Source organism: Lepidothrix coronata, unplaced genomic scaffold (assembly GCF_001604755.1).
Source record: "Lepidothrix coronata isolate B3197 unplaced genomic scaffold, Lepidothrix_coronata-1.0 Scaffold323, whole genome shotgun sequence".
In the NCBI taxonomy this organism is placed as follows: Eukaryota; Metazoa; Chordata; class Aves; order Passeriformes; family Pipridae; genus Lepidothrix; species Lepidothrix coronata.
In genome coordinates this window covers 91,490-116,783 of record NW_016690503.1, presented here as the reverse complement: position 1 = coordinate 116,783, position 25,294 = coordinate 91,490, and the positions used below count along the sequence as shown (strand labels likewise).

The 25,294-nt window shown below is 39.9% G+C and overlaps 1 protein-coding gene across 1 annotated transcript in view; it reads left to right on the top strand.

Moving 5' to 3' along the window:
- The window catches only part of DIP2A (disco interacting protein 2 homolog A), an 83,434-nt gene that overhangs the window by 2,816 nt on the left and 55,324 nt on the right, over positions 1 to 25,294 (top strand). The window contains exon 2 of the mRNA XM_017838061.1: positions 20,508 to 20,579. Within this exon, the coding sequence (XP_017693550.1) occupies positions 20,508 to 20,579 (72 nt within the window). The remainder of the gene's footprint in view (positions 1 to 20,507; positions 20,580 to 25,294) is intronic.

The window sequence follows — 25,294 nt, the reverse complement described above, 5'->3', positions numbered from 1 at the left end:
TTGGGAGGTAAGGACAATTTTGAGACCTTGCCTGGCACCTAAGCTGAGCTGCAGCTGATGGATCTGTGGACTAAGCTTGCTTACCTTAAGACTGTAAGATGCTGCAGCTTTCTGATGTAATGGAAAGATGCAGAGTTCCCTAATGAGCCTGGCAGGATCTGTGTCAAAGCATGACGGGGGTGCTGTGCAGCTCCAGTACTTCATGTTTTTTTGTAAGTCACTGTAAAACACTGGTAAGAGTTTTTTATTGGTGGTGGTTTTTTCTTTTGTGTTCTGAAAGAGAGCTAAGATTATAAATGGTTCTTTAAAATAAAAAATAACTCCAGTTGGCAGTGGAGATTTCGCAGGGAAAGCATCAATGTGCTTTTTGAAGCCTGTACCTGTTCTATGATAGCGCATCATACACTTCTGTGTATTTTTATGTACCTAAGTGTACTCGTGCACTGCTTTTTATTAAGGTATGATAATTTTAAAGAGCAGGTCTCATTTAGACGCAGATGTGGCTTGTATAATTTCTACTTTTATGAAAATCACATTTCAGTTGAAAGCCATGCCTTGAAACAACTTTGGACTGCTCTCTTGTGCGGAGAGAACTCTCTCTTCTCTTGTCCTCATTTTTATTCTTTTCCATTTCAGAGCTTTCCCAGTTTTTCTGCTGCATTTTTTTCCATGGCACATAGCTATACTTCGCTTGCTTATGCAATGAGATGCATGTTTTGGGTAACAGAAAAGCCTGAGAGATCGTGAAGCCTTTCCTGGGCCAAAATAACTCCTGACGTTTGAAGACCTCTTTCTGAAGAGAGTAGGGCAACATTTGAGCAGCTTCTCTTTTACTCCCCTAAGCCTTGGGGTTGTGGAATTGGGTCATTTTTTGCTTCTTCCAGGTTATTTATGGTGAAAGATGCTTCTCTTTTTCCTTGCTCATCTAAGGACAAGATACATAGGAGTAGAAGTAGTCAAAGATAAAACTGTGTTAGGTGTCCATGTAGGAACGAGGACCTGCAGTCAGCTTGTGATGGCTTTGTCTTCTAGAATTGTTGGTGGTGGCAGTGACCTCAAACAGCAGTTCAGGGACTTACAAGAACATATGACTGCGTTTGTTTCTTTTCTTGGAAATTTTTGGGCTTGTTGCTGTCTGGGTCCACTGAGGCTGGGCCACTTGGATGCACAGCACTGGATTTGTGTTCAGTAAAATCTGAGTGAAAGCTGAGAAAAGAAAAATGTGGGTGTTCAGACTCTAAAGTGGTGTTTGACCGGTGTGCTAATGGTACAACACTTTTTGTTGTCTGAGTTTCTGAACAGCTTTAAACGTTAAATGTGTGGATTTGGGTTTTCTTCTGTTTGCAACGAATTTATAGGTGGGTCTTAGTTTGGACTTGACAATCTTGGAGGTCTTTTCCAACCTTAATGATTCTATGAACTAAGCTGAAATTCTAAACAGAGATTACCTGCTGTAAAGAGGCTGAAGAGGTTTTTTTTTACTAGTTCAAATCTGTCTTGTTACTGCACAGATTGCCAGATGGGGAATGCTGCTCTCGATGGCTTCTGTCAGACAGGCTACAGGCTTAGTCCTGAGATAGAAATGTATTGTCCTTACCATCTTAATTATAATCTTATTCCTTGGTTTATTTGGGGTGTATATTTTGCAGCTCCTAACACAATGCTCTTAGGTTTCTTCTGAGCCTGATTGAGTTTTAGTGGCAAATGGTGCAGTTTAGATGGAGTGGTCAGTGTGCAGGTTCCCCAGCAGATGTTTACATCTGCCTGGGCTGAAAGCTGACTCTGACATGATTTTCATCCTAGTTTATTTCCTATTTAAGAAAGGAAGAATTTGTGTGTGTGACAAGGAAGCTTTCTCTGGGCTTTTTTGTGTTTTGGTTTGTTGTTTTTTTTTTTTCCTTTTGTGGGACTTGGGGTTTTTTGGCATGTTTTGAGTACTGCAGGTAATTCCTGAGTGGAAGAAGGTATCAGCTATGAAGTATTTCCTGAAAAATAATTAAAGGTGTTTAATGTCTGACATTTTTGGCTACTGGAAATATTCCAGCAATGCTTCAGCAAATACTTTTGTAATAAGTCTAGTTGGTTTTTTTAAAAATAAATTGATAAAATAGTACTTCTTTTTGGTCAAAACACCCTTCTTATAAAACCTAAAGGTAGTGGTGAGAGCTGAAAAGTTTAAGTGCTTTTGTTACACTGGCAGTATTGACATGGTACTAAATTTCTGTGTGTGAAATTGGTGAGGAAGAAACAAACACAAACACTTTCACGTATTATTATTCTTGTGATAAAGCATGGTATTTGGGAGGTTTTTTTCTGGTCTTAAAGTGGTGGTTTTCTGTTACGGAAGTCTTCTGCTATCATTTTAATACTTGGAAATAAATATGATCTGAGACTGTCAGTGGGAAGAACTGTGGGGACTGGGGAGACAGATGGCAGTCTGTGAAACTTAACCTGCAGCATCCTTCTTGCTTAATTTCTGGGCTCTCCAGCAGCAACTGTTAATTGTGTGATAGTACCTGGGGCTTGCCAAATGCCCGTGGGGACTGAGTAAGCCTCCAAAGCTTGTTCTCACACCCGGCGCAGGTCCTGGCACCTGGCTGATGTCCTTCAGGCTACCTTGTGTCCTTAGGCCTGGTCTGTGACTGGAACAGTCATGCTGTGTCCACAGGGAAGCAGGGGCTTGATTTATTTAATTACTGATTTATTTATTTATTTATTTATTTATTTATTTATTTCAGGGCAGTCTTGTGGCATGGGGTAGTTACCCTTGCAAGCCATTTGTGGTTACCATGTGCAAGGGATCCTTTTTTTTTTTTTCAAATGAAAAGCGTGTTCCTCAGAAAGGGGAACACACTGTCACTGCTCGGTCACCGGTCGGAAATGTGCTGCGGCAGAGGTTTTATCCAAACCTCGCTATGTCCTCGGTAGAATTAATTCATAAATTAGAGATTTAAGAGAGGTGGCAGTTACCAGAGGTGGCATGAAGAGTTCAAAGTCCTCTGAACCCTTCTGCATTGAGAGAGTAAAGCAAATTGACCCGTTTTCTTTTTCCTGCCGTGTCTGATGTGCTGAATGATCAGAGCAGATTTTTTTTTTGTTCTCCCCTGTATTTTGGAAGGTAGTGAGAAGCAGTTTAGGGGCTCTTGTTGAGGTGACCTAAAATATTAGCACCCATACTGGAAAACACTTGTACTGGTGGAATAATACGACTGTTCATGGTTTTCACCTGTAAAAAACCTTCACTTTCACTCTCGTTCCCATTCCCCCATCATCTGTTCCATCACTGTTATTCCGCTGCCCCCCCCTCCCCTTTTTTCTTTCCCACCTTCTGGAACATGGGAGGGTGATGAGCAAGCTGTCTAATCTTAGCTGAGAGCATCTTTACACTTTTTGACTTTAGCTGTTTCATTAGAAACACTTTTGGGAGCGGTGAGGATCTGCAGAAGGACATCCACTCTTATTCTGTTGTCTGTGGCTTTCAGCTTAGGAGTGATGCTGATGCACTTAAAGGCTTAAAAAATGAAAGGGCTAAATCTGTGCTGCTACCTTTTATCACTGAGAGGAAACAGCAAATGCCCAACCAGGAGAACTGGGAGTGCTAGGTCATCAACTTCCTTTCCAATCAAAGCAGAATTTCAGACTCGACCAGTTAGGTGTAAATCTTGTTGTTCTTTTATATGTTGCTTTGTCAAGGAAGGTTAAAACCTGTGCAGAACAGTAGTATGATGGCAACCTGTACTTTAAGAAAATTAAATTAAATATATTTTTTCCACATGTTCTCGTGCAAAAATATGTTTTCCCTAAAATCATAAATGCACATATTTATGAAGTAAATAGACCTTTATAAAATTAACATTGATCACTGTCCTGTGTTCTACCTCCCCATCCTTCCCCCATACTTAAATCAAGTTCTGTCAGTCTTGAGAACATGAAGTGACTTTTTTTTTTTCCCATTTGCTAGTTAAAATGCTGTTGGGGCATTTTTTTCTTTGGGTCAGTTTAGGGTTTTTTAAAGGAATAAACTATTCTTCTGAAGTGTGATTTCATTGAGGAAGGGCTGTGGCATCTCTTGGGCTGAAGAACGGTGTGACACAGAGGCAAGATGCCCAAGGTGCTTGCTTGGTGACATTTCATAAAGCTGAGTTACAGATGGATCGCCCCGTTCTGTTACTGGAAGAAAGACTTTTTTTAAGTATGCAAAGAGAGAGGCAAAACACTTCAGTCTCTCTGATTACATGACAGTTACTTGGTTATTAAGAACCTGTGTGTTTACCTTGGAATAAGTATCAAAGTATTTGACAGTTTCTTGGCACAAGGTTTGTAGCTCTTGAGGAAACATAAACTTGATGCATTCGCCCGAGTTTTCTTGAAGTGGTGATTGCAAACCCGGGTTTGAAGGTCGCAGAATCATTTAGGCTGGAAAAGACCTCTGAGATCATGGAGTCCAACCATTACCCCAGCGTGGTGTGCAGTAAAATTGAGTGTATGGTTTTCCTGTGCTGAGATTGAAGAAAGCAGTTCTGCAATGCAGAATTCAGGGGACCAATTGAAAGGTGTGGCTGAACCATTAAAGCCCCCAAAACTTCATTTCTACCACTTCCTCACAAATCTGTGGATTTTTGTTGTTGTTGTTGTTTTCCTGTGTTGAAGCTTGTGCCTTGTAGCCAGTGTCTGCAGTTTACAATTCACTGAAGAAAGAAACAGCTCTTAAGAGTCCTCAGTGTCTGTTGTTACCTCTTGAAGGTTAAGACATTCCTATTTTATTATCTCTGTGTACATCCCTTTAAGAACTTGGAGGGACTTCCAACAACTCATGACTCTGATTGGGCCTCATCCCTTCAGTAGCAGGGACTTCTTGTTCGGTGTTCCTGCTGCATGCTGCTAGTGTCTTACAGAAATCTGCCTCTTCTAGAATTTGTTATTTATGGACACTGAAAATAAACTTATAGTTCGTGTTGTGATATTATGAAGATAATCATCTTTTATTCTGGCTTTTTATTGTCATTCACCGTGGCTCAAATATTTGATTTTTTTAATTATTTTTCCTTTTACCTAGTTATAGCCAGATGGCCTCAGAGCTGGATTGGGTTGAGGGCAGAAGGATGAAGGAGGGTGCCAATAATTCAGCTTAGCTGCAACATGAATCTGTACCCGAAATAAATTTTTCTCAGCATCTGCCTGTATCTGTGTGGCTGTTTCTTCAATCTGTCCTGGATCCAGCCTGGAATGAAATGCTGGCCTTGCTGGCTGTAGCTGTGTTTTGTCCTTCTAAAACTTAAAATATGAAAGCTCTCACGAGTCATAATCAATATGTTACTGCCCCACAGCTCTGGGATTCATCAAATATAAGGAAAATACCAGCCAACTCAGTGTTTTATCAGATAGGGTTTGAAAAGTTATTTGCTTACGGAGAAATGAAAACCTGCTATGGGAGGTGGTTTGGATATAACTGGAGGAGCTTCAGCTCCGTCCATACCATCTACCTGTCATTAAGCCAGAATTCTGTCAAAGTCCCACACTGAGATTTCCACCTTACGTTACAAGGAGTAGGAAATGTGAAGGAAATGCTGGAATGTGTTGTTGCAAAGAAAGCCTGTCAGGTCCTGTTGCGAGAGCACAGGGGGAGGCAGGGTTAGGAAGAGGGAAAATGTTTGTTTGCAGTTACATGTTGCCTGACAAAACTACTGACGTTTCTCATTTGAGTTGTTTTTGTATGATTTGGTGAGAGTTACTTCATTTTGCAAAGAATATTCACTGTTTTCAGAGATGGGAGCTCAGTAAAGATTTTTCCCTTTGTTTTTCTTTCAGAAAAGGTATTTGAAGAAAGCGAGTATTTAGGTTTGAGCATTTTTTCTGATTTTTTTTTTTTTAACCCAAGTTTTCATTTGCTAAGTAACAACCACTAAGAAAGTTAAACTTTGTAAACCAGCTGGTTGATGTTGTAGTACATGTTACAGGAATTACAATGGTTGTACTTGGGATGCTCACTCTTGCTCTTTGCCTTGTTTCTACTGCTCTTGGGTTAGACACTTGCATAGTAAAATTTATGACCTTGAAACTTCCTAGCACTCGAGCTGATTAACCCAGAATCACTCCTAGCAGGAACTAGAGGTCTTCTTTCTTTTTTTTTTTTTCCCCTCTCCCTTTGCTCTGGTGCAAGTGTGTCGAGAGCATCACTCTGGAGTTCCTCACAGTTTGACTCCACGTAGTCTCAACCGACTTTTGGGCTGCGCTTAACAGTGCCCCCAGGAACACCAGTGAGGTGAGGATGAGTTTGGATTTTAGTTTGGCTGCTGTGGGCTTTCGTGTTGTATTTTTGCTGGTTGTGTGTTTGTCTGCCTATTTTGTGGTGTTCAGATCCAGAACTGTAGCTGGACCTGTCAGTTTGAGCAGCAGCACAGGAGTCGAGGTGGTGCACGCTGTTTTCCCTGCTCTCACTTTCCAGCTGCAGCTGCCTTGTTGGTGAGGTTTTGGGTTGCTTTTCGTGAATAATTCAATAAACAAGTTGTTTAAAAGCATTGATATAGTAATCAACCAATGTGATCGTGTGACAGATGAAGGAATGTGTTAAGGAAATTAGGATTTTTTAATCTCTTTTGATTAATTTAGTGGTTGGAGCAAATTAGATCTATGATTCTAGACTTTTCACAATGGTGAGGCCAGGATTAGATGTATCAGCAACTATTGCTTAAATGAGTGCAAAGTCGTAGTTTTCTTCAGATTTGGGTTTTAGCAGATGCTGGCACTGTTCTGATTTGGTTTGGTTTTATTTCCATAGGACATCAGTTTATAAATTTATCGGTGCCTGAGACTGACCATTAAAAAATGAGGGTCTTCCCTTTCTAACAAAAGCTGTTTTCAGGTGCCCTTGAGAATGTTTAGGTTCTGCTAATTGAAGGAAGAACTTTGGGTGCTGGGAATACCTGTAACAGAGGTTTTTACAGGAGGCAGGGGCTGCTCCAGAGACCATGGGATGAAGATCTACAAAAGGTATCAATGTAGTTATTGCCCTTTTCTTTTTCAGTGATTTTTTTTTTCTACCCCATTGTTACTAACAGTAGCTTGTGGCACAGCACACACTAAACTACAAACCCCCTCCTTTACACTCATATTCTGTATTTGGTTGTGGCTATGGCTCGATATTCTAATTTTATGCTACTTGTTAAGATTATAAATCATATTTTAGTGATAAAATGGCTGTGTGTAAATCCTGATCTGTATTACTTTGCCCAGCAAGTTGTATGGGCCTTAAACTGTGAGATAAGTCTTCGTTGCAGAGTCTTTGCAGCAGGGAGTTGTGATGATGAAGGTGCTTACAGGCTGGTTTGAGCCTATGGAGGAGGAGTAGCAGAATGATTAGTGAAGCCAGTAAATGGTAGATAGTAAGAAATAAATGGGGTCTTGTACTTTCATTTGAGATGGAAGCTGTATAAATTAGATTTGACAAACTCAGTGACTTAGACAACTGCTGTATTGCTGATCCTTCTCCCCTGTGTTCTCTGGCTTGTATCCAGAGGGGAAAAAATAAAAATAATTTTAAACATACAAAACGTGTGCAGAGCTAATATCTGACAACTTGTTTTTGTGATCATTACTTGTTTTCTGTGCCCTCCTGCACCTCACTGCATCTTCCATTGGACAAGCTCTTGCATCAGGGTTGCTTTTACCATTTATTTGGGTTGTTCCCTTTTTGGGTCAGGCCAATTTGGTCACTGTTGTGCTACAAACAGATTTTTCCTGACTGTGGAAAGAGCCTTTTCTTGGTTTTATCCAATTCTGTCCAAAGTCTTCAGCACTGGTGATAACCCACAAGCTTTTTGGAGGCTTTAGCTTTCTTTAAAGTGAGTATTTGTAAGTGGTGAGGTGAACTAACAGACACTTGGTGCTTAACTTTGAGCTGTACTGTGCAGGGCTTCAGTGATGTGTTGGTGCAGCTGGTGCAGTTTGGGAAGGCCAGTAAACTGACTCATGACAAGAGGTAGCCTTGCTGTGTTCAAACAAGCAATGTTTTGGCACTGCAAAAGAAAGAGAGATTCTGAATCGGTGTGAGGTAATTCCCTGGGGTGCTTGAAGGGGCTGTGGGATAGACTGATGATTCATGCAGTATTGATGTTATCAAAATTGTGTTCATCACATGAAGTAAGTCTTCAATGCCCTTTTTTAAGGGAAAGTGTGAACTTCAAAACTTGAGAATCTGTTTGTAGTCCTCGTCACTGGATATCATATCTGGGAGAATGACTGTGGTAAAATTGTTACCTGGTGCTGTGTAAAGACCATTGCCTAGTTTACAATTATGACTGTTCTCTAGAAATTAATATTGCTGTGTGTAATTGGTGTAAGTATCTTCAGCAGAATGTGGTTCAGACTGATTTTAGTGGAGATATTTCTGTAAGCACAAGACCAGAGGAGGTGACCTGCCCCACCTCAGCCCACTGATGCCCCCTCCAAAATCGTATTGACATACTGCCTTCAAATGATAAGCCAGGTGATAAAACAGTAACGTTTGCAGGTTTGTGGATTTGTAGATATTTTTAGCAGCAATGATGTCATATGTATTTAATGGAATTAAACAATTAAATTGGTGTTTCATGGTAAATGCCAGTGGGTTGTATTTTAAGACTAAGGAAACTTATGTTTAAAAGAAATCCATTTACCAACCTTATAGGTATTGGTGTTACTCCTTTGAGATTCATCTTCAGGTTTTGGACTTCTTTCTCTAGATAAGTGATTTATTTGGTTTCAGGCATATCCAAGTATTTTCAAATTCTTATGGAATTGCTAGCTTGTGCAGTCTACGCTTAACTGGCATGAGCATTTAAAAAAATAAATACTGGTATGTTTACTAGAGAAATTTTTGGAAGAAATTGAAAAAACCAGGAGGCATCATTATTCCACTTATTTCTTGTATCATAGCATAGATTCACAAAGTTTGGGTTGGAAGAGACCTTTAAAGCTCATTTACTTGGAGAACCAGTGCTGAAGCAAGCCTTGATTAGTTCCTAACCTTTCTTAGGTGCTAATTAACAAATGTTGGCTCATCTTAGGTTTTTTAGGTGTTTCAAGAAGTTTCTGATATATCAAGGCTTTCACAGGACACTTGGAGAGTCTTGAATACAAGTGAATTTATTCCCAGGGATTCTGAGCAACAGGTCCTTGACTGAGGGCTGCTGAAAGGGAGGCCTAAAAATAGAAATAAACATAAAGAAATGTCATTTGGCAGAAGAATGTCGCCTTGATATCTTTAACCTCCTTTTGGTGTTTCTGTACGTTTTAATGAATGTTGACACCATGTTAATAACGTTCCTCATTCCCAGCTTCTGCAGGAGGGGACTTCACTTGTGGCTATTGTAGTGAATTTTTTTTGTGCTCACAACAGAACAAGTAGCAGCAGGATCTTAAGGAAAATCTGCATGCAGAGTATTGACTTTTAAATTACTTTTTCTATTTTTCTTTCCTAACTGCAGTGACTTGTAGAGTTTTTTAGGGAGGTTGCATCAGGCTGACATGAGTAAGCAGAATTTCTTGATTTCAGTCTTTATTCTTCTGGAATCTTTCTAGAATTTTGGGGAGAGGGAACCGTAGCAACTGGAAAAGGTTTAGAATTTTAAACTCTTTAAGCATCTTTCAGAATTTGGGAACTAAAGTTGTTTCCTAAATTTATGAGTTAATCAGTACAGCTGTTGAAAAAGCACTTGAGTATCTAATAGAAATATATAAGGACTTGAAATTGTTATCCACTTGTGCCAGGTTTTGAGTATTTTAAACCCAGTGGTTTATGGGTTAAGTCATGTACACTGGAAAAGTTGACAAGATAATTACAGAAAACTAAAATGCCTTTGTTCCTGAGAGAACTTCTGAGGGAACATCTCATTTCTGAAGCACAAGCTATGAAACTGTAGAGAATATAGGATTATTGGCATTCAGTGGTTTTCTTGCATACCAGTGCGCATCCTAAGAAAACACATGTAAAAATCAGAAAAGCTCTGCAGTTTGGAAGTACTGGAAAGTTCAAAATTATGGAATTTTGGCTGAAAAATCAAGCTGTTAATGGTATGCCAGGACAATTCTCTTAGGAAAGGGGTTGCATTTCCAAAAGCAAAACCTTGTTCAAAAAAAAATAATAAAATATATATATAGATATATATATATATAAGTTGATGGGAACTCAAGACACAGGTTTTACACAGCTCTCTTACCAGACTGCTGGAGAGTCTTCATTTTTCCAGGAATAAAAAGCAAAATGCTCATGAATTAACAAAAGCCATGGTAGAGCAGTGGATAGTGTTCCACTCTGGTGGAATTTTTTTCCTGGTCTTTTCAAAGACTGGAGAGAGAAAACTGGGGAACGGGAGAAACCTAGTCTAATTGGATAAATGGGCAGGGGGAGTGAAGCAGCATTTGTACAGGTCGTGTCAGTTGCTTCTACATATTAGATTAACAGGAATTTAATTGATTTAAAATTCCACAGCTGTTTATAAAATGCATATAGGCCATTAACTTGTCTTCTGATCATCAGTTAAAATGAAGGGGCTAATTATAGCTATTTGAAATCCTTAACTCTAGGAGTGTCTGTATCTTCTCTATTAGCAATTGTAAGGACTTTTTTATGCCAGTCCAAAGCAATGTAGATCCCTGAAGCATGTGTCTGTTGTGAACAGGAGTGGCTTTGTCTCATGAATGTTTAAGCCAATTATTCAAACAGTTTAAACACGATTTGAGGTGTCAATTTAAAAATGCTAGTATATGTCATTTATTGCAGAAATCTTCAAAGTGTTAGTGGTAATTCAAACAGTCACCACTCTGAGAGGTGGCGTTGAGTCATAACTCTGTGTTGTGTAGCAGTTGTTATATTGGGGGAAAATAGCTACAGATTTATAACTTCCATCTTTTCTGGCGACAATAAAAAGTAATTTATTGCGTAGCTTTGTGTTGTTTTCACAAAAATGCAGTATACAGGTTTTATTAGTCATTTAAGAAATAATAATAAAATGTTAAAAAATCCCAAATCCTTTTGATAAGCACTTCTGAAAAACAGATTTTTAGTTTTTTTGGTAAAGAAGTGAACCTCTGTTCTGGAAATGGAGTTCAAATAGCTGGCTGAGTGAGCTTAGATGGGGCAAGTATTGCAACATGAAATGGTGGGGATGTTATCTGTGTCATGTTACCCTTTCCCTTGTGCTGCCTTCATCCCTCACCTCCTGTGATCCCCATCCAGGAGCTCTTGTGTTGCCTGGAAGCCCATTTGAAGGAAAAAGCAGGTAGCCCTTTAGCATAATCCTTTAAAACTCACAGATTTACTGAAGTGACTCTAGCCATTTTAACGTTTAATTAATTTATTTTTTTTAAATAATAAATAATAAACCACTGCAGTTTAATGTGCTGGTGTTTAACTTAGCCTTTCAATCGGCTGAGGAAGTGCTTGTGCAGCACTTGGAGGGGTGACGGTGCCAAGGCATTTGGAGACAAGTGTCCAAACCTATTGCTCTGAACTAGGCCACTTTTGCTGCCAGTGAGTTTCCTGTGTGGAGACTTTTGTATTCCAGTTGCCAAACTTTAAATGCAAGAGATTGAGTAAAAACCAACTTACCAGTAGCTTGCTTGATTCTGCACATATCTGGGAACTATTTTAATGCAGTTTATACAAGGTGAGAGCAGATCCAGGCATTGTCTTTGAAGATGCTGACTTCTGTGCAAGCAGTGGCACCTGTTTTTGGTTTTTGGGGGTTTGTTTTGGTTTTTAAAGTTCTTGGGTGGTCCTGCTTTCTGTATTGCATCCAACAGGTTGCTGCTTCACCAGGTTTCAACACCAGTGAGAGTTGCTGCTGGGGAACCTGGGGCTAATTTTGAAATAAATCCACACTCAGACTAAATCTGCATTTAGGATGAGGTGGCTTTGCATTCCATGACACGTCTGAATGAGACCATTTTGAGTATAAACAAATACAGATTATCTGGTTTAGGATGAAAAGGTTTAAACAGGTGATGACTGCTCCTTCACACGTACCCTCAATCCGCGCCACCATCCATGGCCTTCTGCTCATGTGCTCCCGTGTTCCGAGGCCTTTTCTATCTTAGCAAATAGAATTAAAAAAAAACAAAATGCAAACCTATTCAATGTTCTGTTCATTGAACAATGTGTCTTCAGTGCACTGGATGAGTCAGAGGTCTTGTTGAAAAATAAATGTAGTCATGTAGATTTTCCCAGCACTTGCACACAAGGGACTATGTTGGGCTGAATGGACAAGCTTGAGTCTGATATTTTTGTACGCCTGTGTTTGTCTTTGTAACTGCAATTGTTTGTCTGGGCTTGCATTTTGGGCACTCAGGGTGGTGTGGTGGTACTGGGTAGCATTGCATTGGTGGTTTTTTTTTTTTTTTTTTTGTACTGGGCTTCCCTGTCAAGGCATCAAATATGTGATCTTTCCGATGTTCGTAGATGAATACTGTTTTAAGGGAATTGCTTGTAATCTTTTTATTTTAATAAAGAGATTCCAAGTGATTAAGTGATTAGTAATTACTTAATAGTGCTCAGTGTTAAGGAGCTGTGGTGGAAAAAGCTGGTTGTAATGGAAGAGCTTGAGGGAAACAGAACTGTTTTGGAGTCAAGTGGAGGAACTTTGGTGGTTTTTCCTTGAAACTAGGTTTTGTTGAAGCTTTTTGTTTAGTTGAAACTTTGTTTTCTTGTGGGTTACTCTCACTGGGGTTTTGGAGGGGCCTAGTGCAAGTTTTTATCTTAACTGTGCTCTTCCGGATGGTTGTTATGTTGGTAACTTAAGGGTATTTTACTGCAAAATAGTATTTCTCAGGCCTTTGATTATGGATATCACTGCATGGGATGATCTGGAAACACATTTGTTTTGTTTTGTGCTGGAGTTGGTTCACTTTTTCTTCCTCACGTGTTTTGTTCTTAAGCAACCGATTTAAAAATGATTTCTGTGTTCAAGACTTGATGTAATAAAGATGCATTTCACAAATAAGGTTTTAACAAACCTTACTTATAGAAAATACTGCTAATTAGCCCCTGCCTTGGCAGCAGTGGGGGAGCTGTGTGTTACATTCAACCTCAAAACAGGTGCTGATTGGGGACTTGAGCATCTGAGACCGCAGACACCAAACCTGGCTTTCCTTTGGCTCTTTCTAACCAGATAAATGAGGAAAAGGTGCAGCTGGCAGAAATCACAGAATCACAGAACGGGTTAGGTTGGAAGGGACCACAGTGGGTCATCTGGTCCAACCTCCCTGCTCTACGTTTTGTTGCCAACGTTTTGTTCTTGCTGTTCGGGGAGAGCTCCGGTTCCTGGGCAAATACACTTAATAAGCAGTGTTGCAACTAGAAATAAATTGTAAATAAGTTTAGCCACCACCAGGACCCATGCTGGGGCTTCCCAAGTGTGCAGGCACTGAACTGTTCTGGTCCTAATAGAGATTGATGTTTTTTTTTCTCCTGCCACGAGAGGATGTTTGTGTGCACCAGCTGGCTTGCTTTGCTTCCTGCTTCTGTGAATAATTCAGCTGGTTTCTTTTTTTCCAGTTTATCATTTTGTAGTTCAGCCAGGATCTCTGAATCACTTAATCTGTTTGTGATAACGTCAGATGACTTACGTGCATCCCATATATCAGCGAGGTCTGATTCTTTAGTAAAATTATATTGTGTTATGCTATTTTGTAGCTTTAACACGAATATTGATAAAGATGGTTTTTTTAAAATAAGCTAACATTTTATTTTAAAAAGTCAAAGTGTCTTCATTCGACATAAAATTTTGCCCAGTAGCCATGCCCCTTCCCCCCATTTTCTCCCTCTCCCCCCAGTTATTTCAAGATTAACTTTAAATCTTTCCTCTAAAAGCATGATTTTACAGTGCATTTGAGGGTGTGCTGACGATGTGTTAGGAAACTAATCAAACCTGAAACCCAGACCTAGAAATCCATTGAAAAAGTTTCGTAGTTTACAAATTGAAATAACTTGTGTATGGACTAGACATTGCAGGTTACCTGCCTTCTCTTTCTATGTTTTGAATGTACTCTGTGAATTTTGAGTGTTGTGCTGCAATTTGAGTGCTTTGGGGTTTGCTGGTGGGTTTTTAAATGATTTTCATGGCCTGATAAATGAGTTGGATTTTCCCATGGTCATGGATTTCTGAATTAGGTGGCTTCAGTCTTTAGTGTGGTGCATCGTGCCTAAATAGCATCTTTGTGGTTGCTACCACAGTTTGAATATGAGCTTTTTGTAATTAGTAAATAGGAAATGCTCAGTCGCCTGTAAAATGTTTGCAGCTGAGGGGGTAACTTCGTGGATATAAGTGGAGAGAGAAAAAAAAAGTCAGCATAAAAATAAAGCTTCATACCAGTTTAATAGTCTGAAGTGTATTCATTGTGTTAATTTATTACTGTGCCTTACATAGTGAGTGTGTGAAGGATGTGAAAGAAAAAAAAGGTTCCTTGGATGAAAGAGGGAGTTACAAAAACTTAACAGCTTCAAACGACATTCCGTGGTGTGTGTATCTCTTTTGTTTTTACACACATGTTCCTCAAGGCAAGGGATGACTTTGTGATGCGAGGCATTTATTACCAAGTTAAATACAAATTTTGTTTTGCGATTGGTTATTTTAACTGAGTTATGTATAGAACATTCTCCCTACCCATTAAGTTTCTTCTCTTCACAGCATTACTGGAGAGGAATGTGTATTGCATTTGCTGCTAAAATGTACTTTAGAAAGGTTTTTCCTTTATGGTTCCCCCATTTCTCTATCTGGTTGTTTCTAGATTTGCATATTTGGAGGCAGTTTTCATGAAGTCTTTTGGGTAACCGCAGAATTACTTTGTTCAGACAATTATTTCTGGCCTCATTCATTATAATGGTTGGTTAGTACATGCCAGACAGTTATTCTACTTTGATATTGTATCTTTGATGGATCTAGGAAGTGATAAACAAAAACTCTGAATATTTTCATCTCTACAGTACACTGAGATTTTGGTTATTTGGAAATAGCATTTTCATAATGGTGTTTGAAGGGGGACACATTGCATGCATATAGCATCCTTTCTAAAGCTTTTCATTTTGGTGTCTTATCAAAATAACTGTGTCAGAGAATAATTTTTGGCATGAATTTTAGAAGATCCTATTCATTGGTATGCCTGACCACTCCTAGTCTGTTTTATTCCAGCTTCTTTTGATGGCTTTTGTGGAAGCAGACAGTACGTTCCCTGTGGACCAGATGATTCCCATCGCTCCCTCCCTGTGCATGTAGCTTTCCTCAGCTTCTTAAGGGGGGTGGGGACATTAATGATCTCCATAATGATGAGAAATGAGGGCTGTACCTGGTTTGATAGATGCTGTTCACCTACAGGTGTACATGGAGCTGGCATCTGTCGGTCTGGTCTGTGCTCTGCAGGGAGCCCTGATGGCAGAGAAGGGAAGTGGTAGAGTTGGAGCTCTTCCTGTCTCCCTGTGGATGGGGCTTAAGGATTTACTGCAGCAGTGTAAGAACAATTCATTAATTGGGCTTAACTGAACCTGGAAACTCTTCTGTTAAGGCTTCTTTTCTGATCCAGTTATTTAACCTTCTTTTACCCTGTCAGATGCTGACTCCTGGCAGATGAAGCAAGTAAATGTTAAAGGCCAGGCAGCTCCAGAGTTAAAAGGGACCAGCTCTCTCTTCTCCCACTGTAAATGCACAGTTCACAACTGTGGATTGTACAGAACAACCTGGAATGCACTGCCTTTGCACAGTCCTCTCAGGACTGCATGCTTCACTCACCTTGGCTTTTTTAGTTTGTAAATGTAAGTGGTGCCTTTGTCCTGCAACTGCTTTGAAACTTAGAGGTGAAAAGGTGATATGTGTCAGAATAGAATTTTCTAACTAACATTTAGCAGTGCTGTGCCAATTGCAAAACTCCTAATGGCTTATCAGACTAAATCTATTAGTTTTGATAATGCATTGTATAATGTATTAGGCAATTAATGGTGTTAAAAAATAGAGGGTTCCACTGTGTAACTGGGCACAAAGTGGAAGATGGAGTTTTCTACTGTTAACATATTGGTAAAATTCTTTCCCTTTCTGTTATTAAGATACAATTAGCTAGTCAATATTTGCCTTGTTTCTAGACCTTGATGTTTCAGTGGTTCCATTGTGTATACACAGCTTTTATGAAACTCTACAATTAAGTAGTTGTGTGTTTCCATACTGTTGCTTTTACATGCAGACAAGTTTTTGTACTTTGATAACTTAAATTCTCTCAGAGGGATGAAAGTCCTGCTGCAAATTAAGAATTACCAATAACATACATTTTCAGTGAAGTTGTGCTAAACTTCCAACCCTGCTTCAAAGGCATTGTGATGTTCTCAGCAGGTTTCAAATAGGACCTTTGAAATGGAATTTCTGATAGGTTAGTCAAGCACGTCACCATATGGAATGATCAGGTGTCACTTATTTCCATTTTAAACAGATTCCTGTGATATGAAAGATTACAATCAAGATGTTTTCACACTTAGCTCATCCTATGCCAGCTAAATTAAGGTGTCAATCGATGTAGTAGATGTAGTAGACACAGACCTACCAGAGCCTTTATCTCAGGGATGGCAGCCATTGTTGCCTTCGGTATAGTTTGAAGGTGCAAAATCCTTTCTTTAATTGCAAGTAAGGATTTTCGTCTTCTAGTTCCTTTGTTGTCTGTTGTTCAGTTTGGCTTTTGCCTGATTGATACAAGTGAGTGTGGTGTCAGGGAGAAGAACATGTAGCAGGTAACCACATCTTGGAATGGGCACTACTGGTAAGTTTGGGAGAGTTGTTCTGGTTCCTAGATTTAGGTGGTGATTAAAGCCTGAGGGTTAGTAAAAAGGATTGTGAACTGTCGCTGTCAGAATCTTTTGATGGGACACCTGGATGTGCCCTGGCTTGAAGCTCACAGGTGTGCATATGGAGAAAATATGTCCCAAATCACTTCCAGTCTTTCCGAATGTTTGTTGGGTCAAGGCTTTAAGCACATTTAAACAGTCATTGTAGGCTGCACGATGGTCTTCTGGGAAAGAGAACAAGAGAACTTCTCTGCCCAGAGAAGCTGTGGCTTTCCCATCCCTGGAAGTGTCCCAGGCCAGGTTGGATGGGGCTTGCAGCAACCTGGGCTACTGGAAGGTGTCCCTGCCCATGGCAGGGGGTGGAACGAGATGAGCTTTAAGGTCCCTTCCAACCCATTCTATGAGTCCAGGATAATTCTGTGGCAAGTCCACAAAACTTTCCATGGGTGATACAGTTGTGGTGGTGGTGTTTTTTTTAAGCCAGTAATACCTCAGTCAGCTTTGTCAGCTCTGCCCTCTAATCCCAGTGAGGACTGTCTCTCTTGCTTTCACTCCTTTACTGGATATTGTGGCACTTCTCACCTCTGTGGCAAGTACTCATGCACGTGAGATCATACATAATCTTATACCTCTGGGGTTAGTCCTCTCATCCACAAATTCCTCAATCCCAGAGAGAAGGATTAACAGGACATTTGTTCTGCAGGGCTCTTGTTGTAGTGGACTTGGCTGCACTGGGGCTTCCATTTGTGACTACAAGTTTAGGCATGAATGCAATCATCCTGCTGTATTTAGGCACCACACCTTATTCTTTCTGTCTTAGAGATCTTTTCCAACTCTTGTGTTTCTGTGATTGTGTATCAGGGACCTGTATTGGCTGCCATGGTGGTGTAACAATTGACACACCTTTAAGTTCAAAGCTTGGTAACAAGAGATGTCTGACATGGCTTGAGATGTGTCATATGTGACTGAAAATAGAGATCTGACTTAAAATAATGACTTAGTATTCATTGCAGGAATTACATGTGGCTGATGCACAGCAGCAGCCCCTTAATGAACAACTTTATTCTACTGCCATGCTTTCTCCATTTTCGGTCTTTACACATTGATAACAATTAGCAAGGGCTTTCTGAAGGCTGCTCAACTGTAAGTGCATCTTGCTGAAAAGATAAACGTGTTTATAGGAGTGTGGATTTGTTTTCAGTCTCTGCTTACTGCAGTTCTCAGGGCTATATTTGAGGGAACAGCATCCTTGAGATTTTTGTGACAGAGGCGGTTGTTTAAATGGTTTTGTTGTCCTTTATTACAGGTCAGATGAACTAATTTCTCGGTATTACAAAAATATTTACCCAGGTTGTTTAAGAGGTAAAATTAGCAGTGGTTCTTGCTGAATTGATTCTTCCACCTCCACCAACTTTTCAAAGACAGTGTCAGCCTATTCCAGAAAGATGGGGGTTGTACATTAAGTATTTCTACAGGTGACATGTGAGTTATGTTCTAGACTGGCAATTTGCCTTCCTTTCCAAACCATCCAGGAGCCGCCTCTGCAGGCAGAAGCCAATGTTTGTGCCCTTGACTTCATACTGAAGGAACTGGCAAAGGTTTCTGCAGTTATTTGTCAGGAGTTGATGGACCTGAGATTGTGACTGTGCTCACCAGTGGCCAGTTCTTAAAGGTTTCATCTTGCAGAGTTAATACAGCTTATGTTCATCCACGTTTAATGCACAGTCAGCTCATTTAGAAATGTCTCTGCTCTTGACCTCTGCAAATTGGGGCCGAGGAGCCATTTCCTTATCTGTAGTGAATGCCAGGCTCTCACAGAGCCACCCTCAGCTCTATTTAGTGAATTTGGCATCAAACTTCTGTTAGCTATAGTGCTAACATTGTGGAATAGAACCACGCCTGGGTAGATTCAGGGAAACTGCATAACAGATTCTTGTGTGCTCTAATGAAGAATATGCTCTTTATAGGTCATTTCAAGAAATGCCAACACTTTCATCTCTGTCTGATTTTCTTGGAGCCTCTGACATTTTTAATATATATATAAATATAATATAGACATACATTATCTATACTATAGATACATTTTATATATTATATATATAAATAAACATACATCTATATGTTTTATAATACTTCAGATATTTCAAGCAGAGATCTATTCCAAGCAGAGATCTAACAGCTCAGGCTTTTGCAGGCTTCCCAGCTGCTCTGCTGAGGCTGTGGAACCTCAGATTGCTTTTGTGTAATGCAGTAACTCAGGAGAAAGTGAGGCTGAATGACAGCAGCTGTGGCCCTGGTGTCACCAGATGTGGCTAAGCAGCTCTTTTTGGAAGAAGTGAGGGCTCACAAAGAACCCCATATGATGGGTTAATCCCCCTGAGGCTTTGGGGGCGAGGAGGGGGGAAGCAGTTGTCAGGAGCAGTCCACCCCCAGGCTTTGGAGAAAGGAACAAAGCCCAGCTTGGCTGGGCAGCACAGCCCGACCTGCCACGGCGTTGCAGGAGGAGACAGAGATGCTTCTGACTTTGTCCTCTTCTTAACCTCATTCAAGGAGAGTCCTTCAAGTCAGCATTCCAGCCAAAATCAAAGAATTTCCAAGTGCAGCGAGATGACAAAGGTTGAAGTATTCTGGTTGAAAGGAGCCTCTTTTCAGCCCTGCCTTTTGATCGGTGCTTCCCTGGCCTCCCTGGCCCACTGGGTGGTACCTGGCAGGGGCTGAGCTGCACAGAGCATTTGTTTAAAGGTGATGTGAAGGATTTATGAAGCTGTGAAAATTGCTGCCCTTGAGCTTACAGTATGGCCAACTGGTGTAAGGTACAGTTTGGATCCTTAAAGAACGTGCTGAGCTTTACTTCTGGTTTAAGATAAACTGTTCTTCCTGCTGGTGCTTCTTGTCTGTTGGATTGGGGTTTTTTCCCTCCACCACTGAAAATTATGCATCTCTTCTGATACCCCTTTTTTTCTTTCTTCTTAAAAAGTGTAATTTGTCATTTTGCTTGGACATGTGTGGTGTTTTGTTTTGATCTCATTCTCATTTTGATATAATTATGTATATATATTCTGCTGAAAATTTTTCTGCTCAAGAAGAATGGTAATTTCTGTCTTGTGTCCAAATTTTATATGAAATATTTACGCAGGTTTATGAGTAAAAACTGGCTGATTGTAGTTTGAAATACCTGCAATGATTGAAGCACTCCAGGATGTGCGTTTATTTTTTTTTCTCACCTGTTTTGAACAGTGTCTTTGAGCTCCCAGTGTTTGTTCTGGCACGCTGTCAATAGCTTTAAATGATGCATATGCACTTGAATGGAGGTTGGGGATGAGAGAATGGAGTGACTTTGTGTCTGTTAGCAGTGTTCTCTGATGTAGGGGGGAGTTGGATGTTTGAGGAAACGGAGACTATTAAGCAAAAAACCGAACTCGACCTTTATGGATTAAGAAAACTACTTGAGAAACATTTTAAAACAGAGTAAAAACTTTTCTGTGTAAAATCTGAGTGAGAAAAAGGGGTTCTGCCTGGTCGGAGGTAGGCTGTTTTACTGAACCATATGTATGTAACTAATGCCTTTTTTGTGTGTGTGTGTTTTTTTTCCTCCTACATAGTTTGCTTTGTTAAACTCTTTCACCAATATGTTGCTAGAGGAATGTGCTTGAAGCAAAGATCCAAATGTGTAATTTCCAGGCAACATGAATTTATTTCTTCTTTTCTTTAGGAGACATCACTCAGAAAGGCTATGAAAAGAAGAGGGCAAAGCTGTTAGCACGGTACATACCACTCATCCAAGGTGAGAAACTGTATGGAAGCTACACCTTTGTGCTTAATCTGTGAAAATGTGTAATGGAAAAGCTCTCACTAAATAAACTGGATGAATTATAGTAGTATCTGATATGGCATCTAACCAGCAGTGGGAAGTGGCTGTTACAGAGAAGGAAAGAGCAAGGGAGAAGCCTGAAATTGTTTGGGGTTTTTTTAACTTTCATATGAAATGTTAAATGGTAACCTTCTTGTAGCAAACCTTAGTTTGACAACTGCATCTGAGACTTTAAGACAACTTTAGAAATTAGTAAAGTTATTGCTAAAAGCAAATTGGCTTCCTTCATTAGATGGAAATGCTCAGTAGTCATCACTGTCATACTCTAATGTGCTTTTTTTTTGCACTCACCCTCTGCTTCACCCCATTTGCCCTTCCCTCCCTGTACCCACTCTGTTTATTCAAAATATTGTTTTATTATAAACTATTACTTCTGAAACTGGTTATTATCAGACTTGATTTTGGCCATAACTTAAATGCCCCAATTTTTTTTTATTTATTTTTATGCTAGGACACCGAAATCACCTGGGGTTAGAGCTGTTGTGCTTCCATTGAGCTTTGGTGTTCTATAATCCCCCAATTTTTCTGTAGCTTGAGAGATTTTGGTTAAGACAAGGGAAAATGAGAAGCAACCAGGTTGAGTGGAAGAAGTAATGGGACACTGTAAATAGTTAGAGATACTTTTGAACAGTCAGAACATAATCTGATGTTTCATCATGGGGGTTCTTAGCAAAAGTTTCTTTTTGTGGTTTTGGTTTTTATTTGTTTTGTTTGTTGTTGTTTTTTTTTAAGAACAGGTGTAGCTTTTACCTTAGCATATTTATAATCTCTGTAGACCATGCAGAACCAAACTCATTGCTATAAAACGACTCATTCCTTGGATAGAAGCAGTTTGGATTTTTTTGGGTGACTTTTGACAGTCAGCAGTAGCCTCAGCTGCCACAGCTTCTCCTCCTTACCCCAGTTCTCTGGAAAGAACTGTCTCAGTTTTCTGTTCAGAGTGCCCTGTCCTCCAACTCAGCTTAAAGATTCTGAGACAAGGTGAAATATGGATTTTTGATATGGATTTTGACTGAGGATTTACAATTACAAGGAATATTCTGACAATGCCTTCTACTAGAAAATCACATCTTTGTATTTCTGTCTCTTGTTAAATCTCTCATCACCTTTGATTTACTCTGCCTTCACTCCTTTCTGTTGAGAGCGGGGTTTTATTTTTCATAGGTTTTTTTTCCTTCCCAGCCCTTAAACTGAAAGGCTGTTTGCACAAATTTTTCAAGTTCTGAGCTCTCCAGTGTGGCTTAGACAACTACAGCACTTTTAGAGTTGTTTTCACTGAAGCTTCTCTTTCAAACTGGAGGTGTCCCATTCAGGAGGAGTGACTTCATACAGTCTGGGTTAACACCCTAACATCCTGGACAGTGTTTGGAAGAAAGCATGTCCTAAGGAGATGGCAGTGCAGATCCATGGTCTCCTGATTTGTCTGTGATGGGATATTAGGCTGAAGCAAGAATCTTGGGTCCCTTTAGATTTCAAGCTGCTTAAAAATTTCTCCTTGTTCAGCCAGGTTTTCTGTAATCACCTTAAGAAGTAGTTTAATAGGCAGCGAAATCCTGCTTGCTTGATACCATGTTTTCTGAGAAATACCAGATTACCTGATTTTTATTTTTTTTTTAACCAATTCTGCCTAGTTTAGCATTAAGCTGACAGGAATCTAGCTTTAATATGCTAAAAAAAAATTAGTGGGCTGTCTGCCTCTGAGCAGGAAGAAGAATGATGTTCTGTCAAAAAGACAAAATTTGCCTAAAACATGAAGCTAACTGCTTATTTCAGTTTCCTGACACATGTTCCATTAACCCAGTTGTAAGTTGGAATTTGGTTAATTGGCACAGCTTCAGCGTAGCTCAGATTAGAGTGTGGGAGTCCCAAAGGCTTTGAGCCTGCTGAAATCTTCTATCATTAACAATTTGATTGCAGCATTCCTGATAGGATTCATAAAATTCATTATCCATGAAGTTTTTGCAGACTGATGAGCTCTTAGTCTGTGATGTGACTACCTTCAGAACTGCTAACTCATGTCTTTCTGCAGCTTTATGCCTTGGAAGCATATTCATGCAGTTCTGGAAGTTTAGCTTTTCATGTTATACCTCACCCACTGCCACCTAAAAACGAATCACATGGCAACTCCTGCTCTTCCAGTGTCATGTAAAAGGGATTGGGTTACATTTCTGCTGCCCTGTGTAGCTGAATCTGTGGGGAGCCCAGTTATTACCCAGACAGTGTTAAATAACTCCACAGAGCGCTTGGTGAACAGAAAAAGACAGCAGTGGCTGCAAAGCACATTTTCAATTAACAGGAAAATTAAGCAGAGCACATCACCATTCAGGAGTTGCATTCCTTTAGGCTGTTTCGTGTTCTGAAACTCTAAACCTGCAGTGATGAAGAGTTAGTGCAAATGTTAAGATTCCTCTTAGAAACCATAAAACTGTGTAGTTACGTGAAAATATTAACTATAATGAGTTATATTTCACTAATCCAACCAATGCACTGTGCAAAATTAAAACCAAGTGTTGAGCAATAGCAAGCCTTAAACAGTAATTAATTATTTTAATGAAGTAAAACTTAATAGTCAAAAATTGGCTTCCTCAGTCAACCTCTGTGTGCAAATTTCAGATAAAACTCTGAGGAAATAATTAATTATATCTGTAGGCAACCTGGCATGCTGCTTGGTGAACCTTCCCCAGTGATGGATAACATCAGACATGTGGCAGAGATGGATTTTGAATGTGGATAGAGCTGGAGTGAAAGAACCTTCAGGAATAACCAGATAAAATCAGAAGCATTTACAGAGACTGTCCTGTCCTGATGGGCACCAAATCCTGTGCTCCCTTCTTTCCTTGAGCCAAGGATACTGTATACTAGAGTATATAGTATAATGTATGTAGTGTATATACTGTGTATATATATGTATTTACTATATATATACACACTATATCTATATACTTTATATAGTATATATATACTGTATATGTATATACTATATATACTTAGTTGTCATCACTCTGTTGAATTCCAAGAACCTTTTGATGGTTCCTGGCAATGACAGGAGGTGATTTAGAACAACCTCAGGGTCCTGGGCATGCCCCCTCGTGGCTACTGCAAAAATCAACCCTGTCCTGGGCAGAACCAGGACACTGGAGCATTAAAAAAATTCATCTTGGGGAGTGGAGTGTCATGTTGGATGTGAAATGAAGAAAATTTCTCCTGCACTCCAGTAGGAACTGTTGGTAACTGTAGACTTCTTCTTGGTGCTTGCCATGCTTTGCCTGAATTCTGCTGATACTGCAGGCACCTGAAACCATTTCAAAGCTAATTTAACCAAAAGGAAAGATGAAATATGAACTTCAGAGTTTAGGACAGAAGCCATGAAGGTAGTCTCCAGTTCCTTTTGTTAAACAGGAGTTACCCTGGAACAATTCTCTGCTACTGTGGTAATTTCCTGCTCACCTACTAGTTGTTTCTTTAAAAAAAGACACACACAGATATTTTCTGGAGTTTTAATAGCTTGGCCAGTGTACTGTTTCTTATCTATCTATCTATCTATCTATCTCTAGATAATATATAAATAATATATAAAAATAAATTTTATATATCTTTACATATAAAAATATAAATAAAACAGCTGCACTGTTATGTGCATGTAGTATTTATAATATATGTAGTTTTTTAACCACAGTACAGCAGCCACTGCTGCTTATCTGTTAGATGGGAGCACCAGCCAACTTTTCCAGCTCATGCAGAGTTTTTCCCTTTGCTTAAACCTAGTTTTAGTTAACTACATCCTGGCCAATTCCTTGGGTGCTGTCTGAGCAAGAAAAGCAACCACAAATTCCCAGTTCTTTTCCGTTTGCCGTGGTTTGCTGAGTTGGAGATGGATGTTGGGCATTAGCTGAGGGACTTCTGCTCTGCAAATGTGCAGGTGCTGCTTGATCCTCCCTGTTTATGTGTATTTCTGCTTAAACTCCTTCTGGAGAAGGTGAGATGCAGGGTTGGGAAGGAAGACAGTCCTGTGTGGATATTGCTGGCTCTTGCCCTCTTAGGCAGGACTCTGGGAGCATTAGTTGTGATAAAGCTTCAGCAAAAGATGCCTCGGGGAGATTTTTAGAGGAAAAGGAAGATAGGGAGTGGGGAACCTTGTTGAAAGGAAAAGATGACTGCGCTGCAAAGAAAAATCATACCTCGCTTGGCTGGAAGGGGAGGCATTCAAAAGGATCTCTCTAAAGCAGAAAGGCAGACTGTTGTCTGCTCTGTGAGCTGAAGCCAGTGGGCAGTGTCTGCCAGGAGTGTTCATGTTGCATCCTTACACTTTCAGATGCTCTGTTGCTTACTGTGCTGTTCCTTATTCTTCCCAAAGCTTATCACTTTCAGTTAACTGGAAGTATTTTTTTGTTCCACCATTTTCTCGGGCACATGTTTTTTCCATCTCCTGGGTGTCAGTTCTCTGTCTTTTACCAGGGATGGTGATGTTACCATGAAGGTGCTGGTCTTGGGCTTCCTTTCTACCAGAACTCTTGTCTTATGATGGTCATTTCTTTAGTCTCCTGATTTCTTTCTGATCTTTTTACAGTATTACTGGTTATTTTCAAGTTGCCTCTTTTACTGGCTAAATGAGCTTGCAGCTGCAGTCA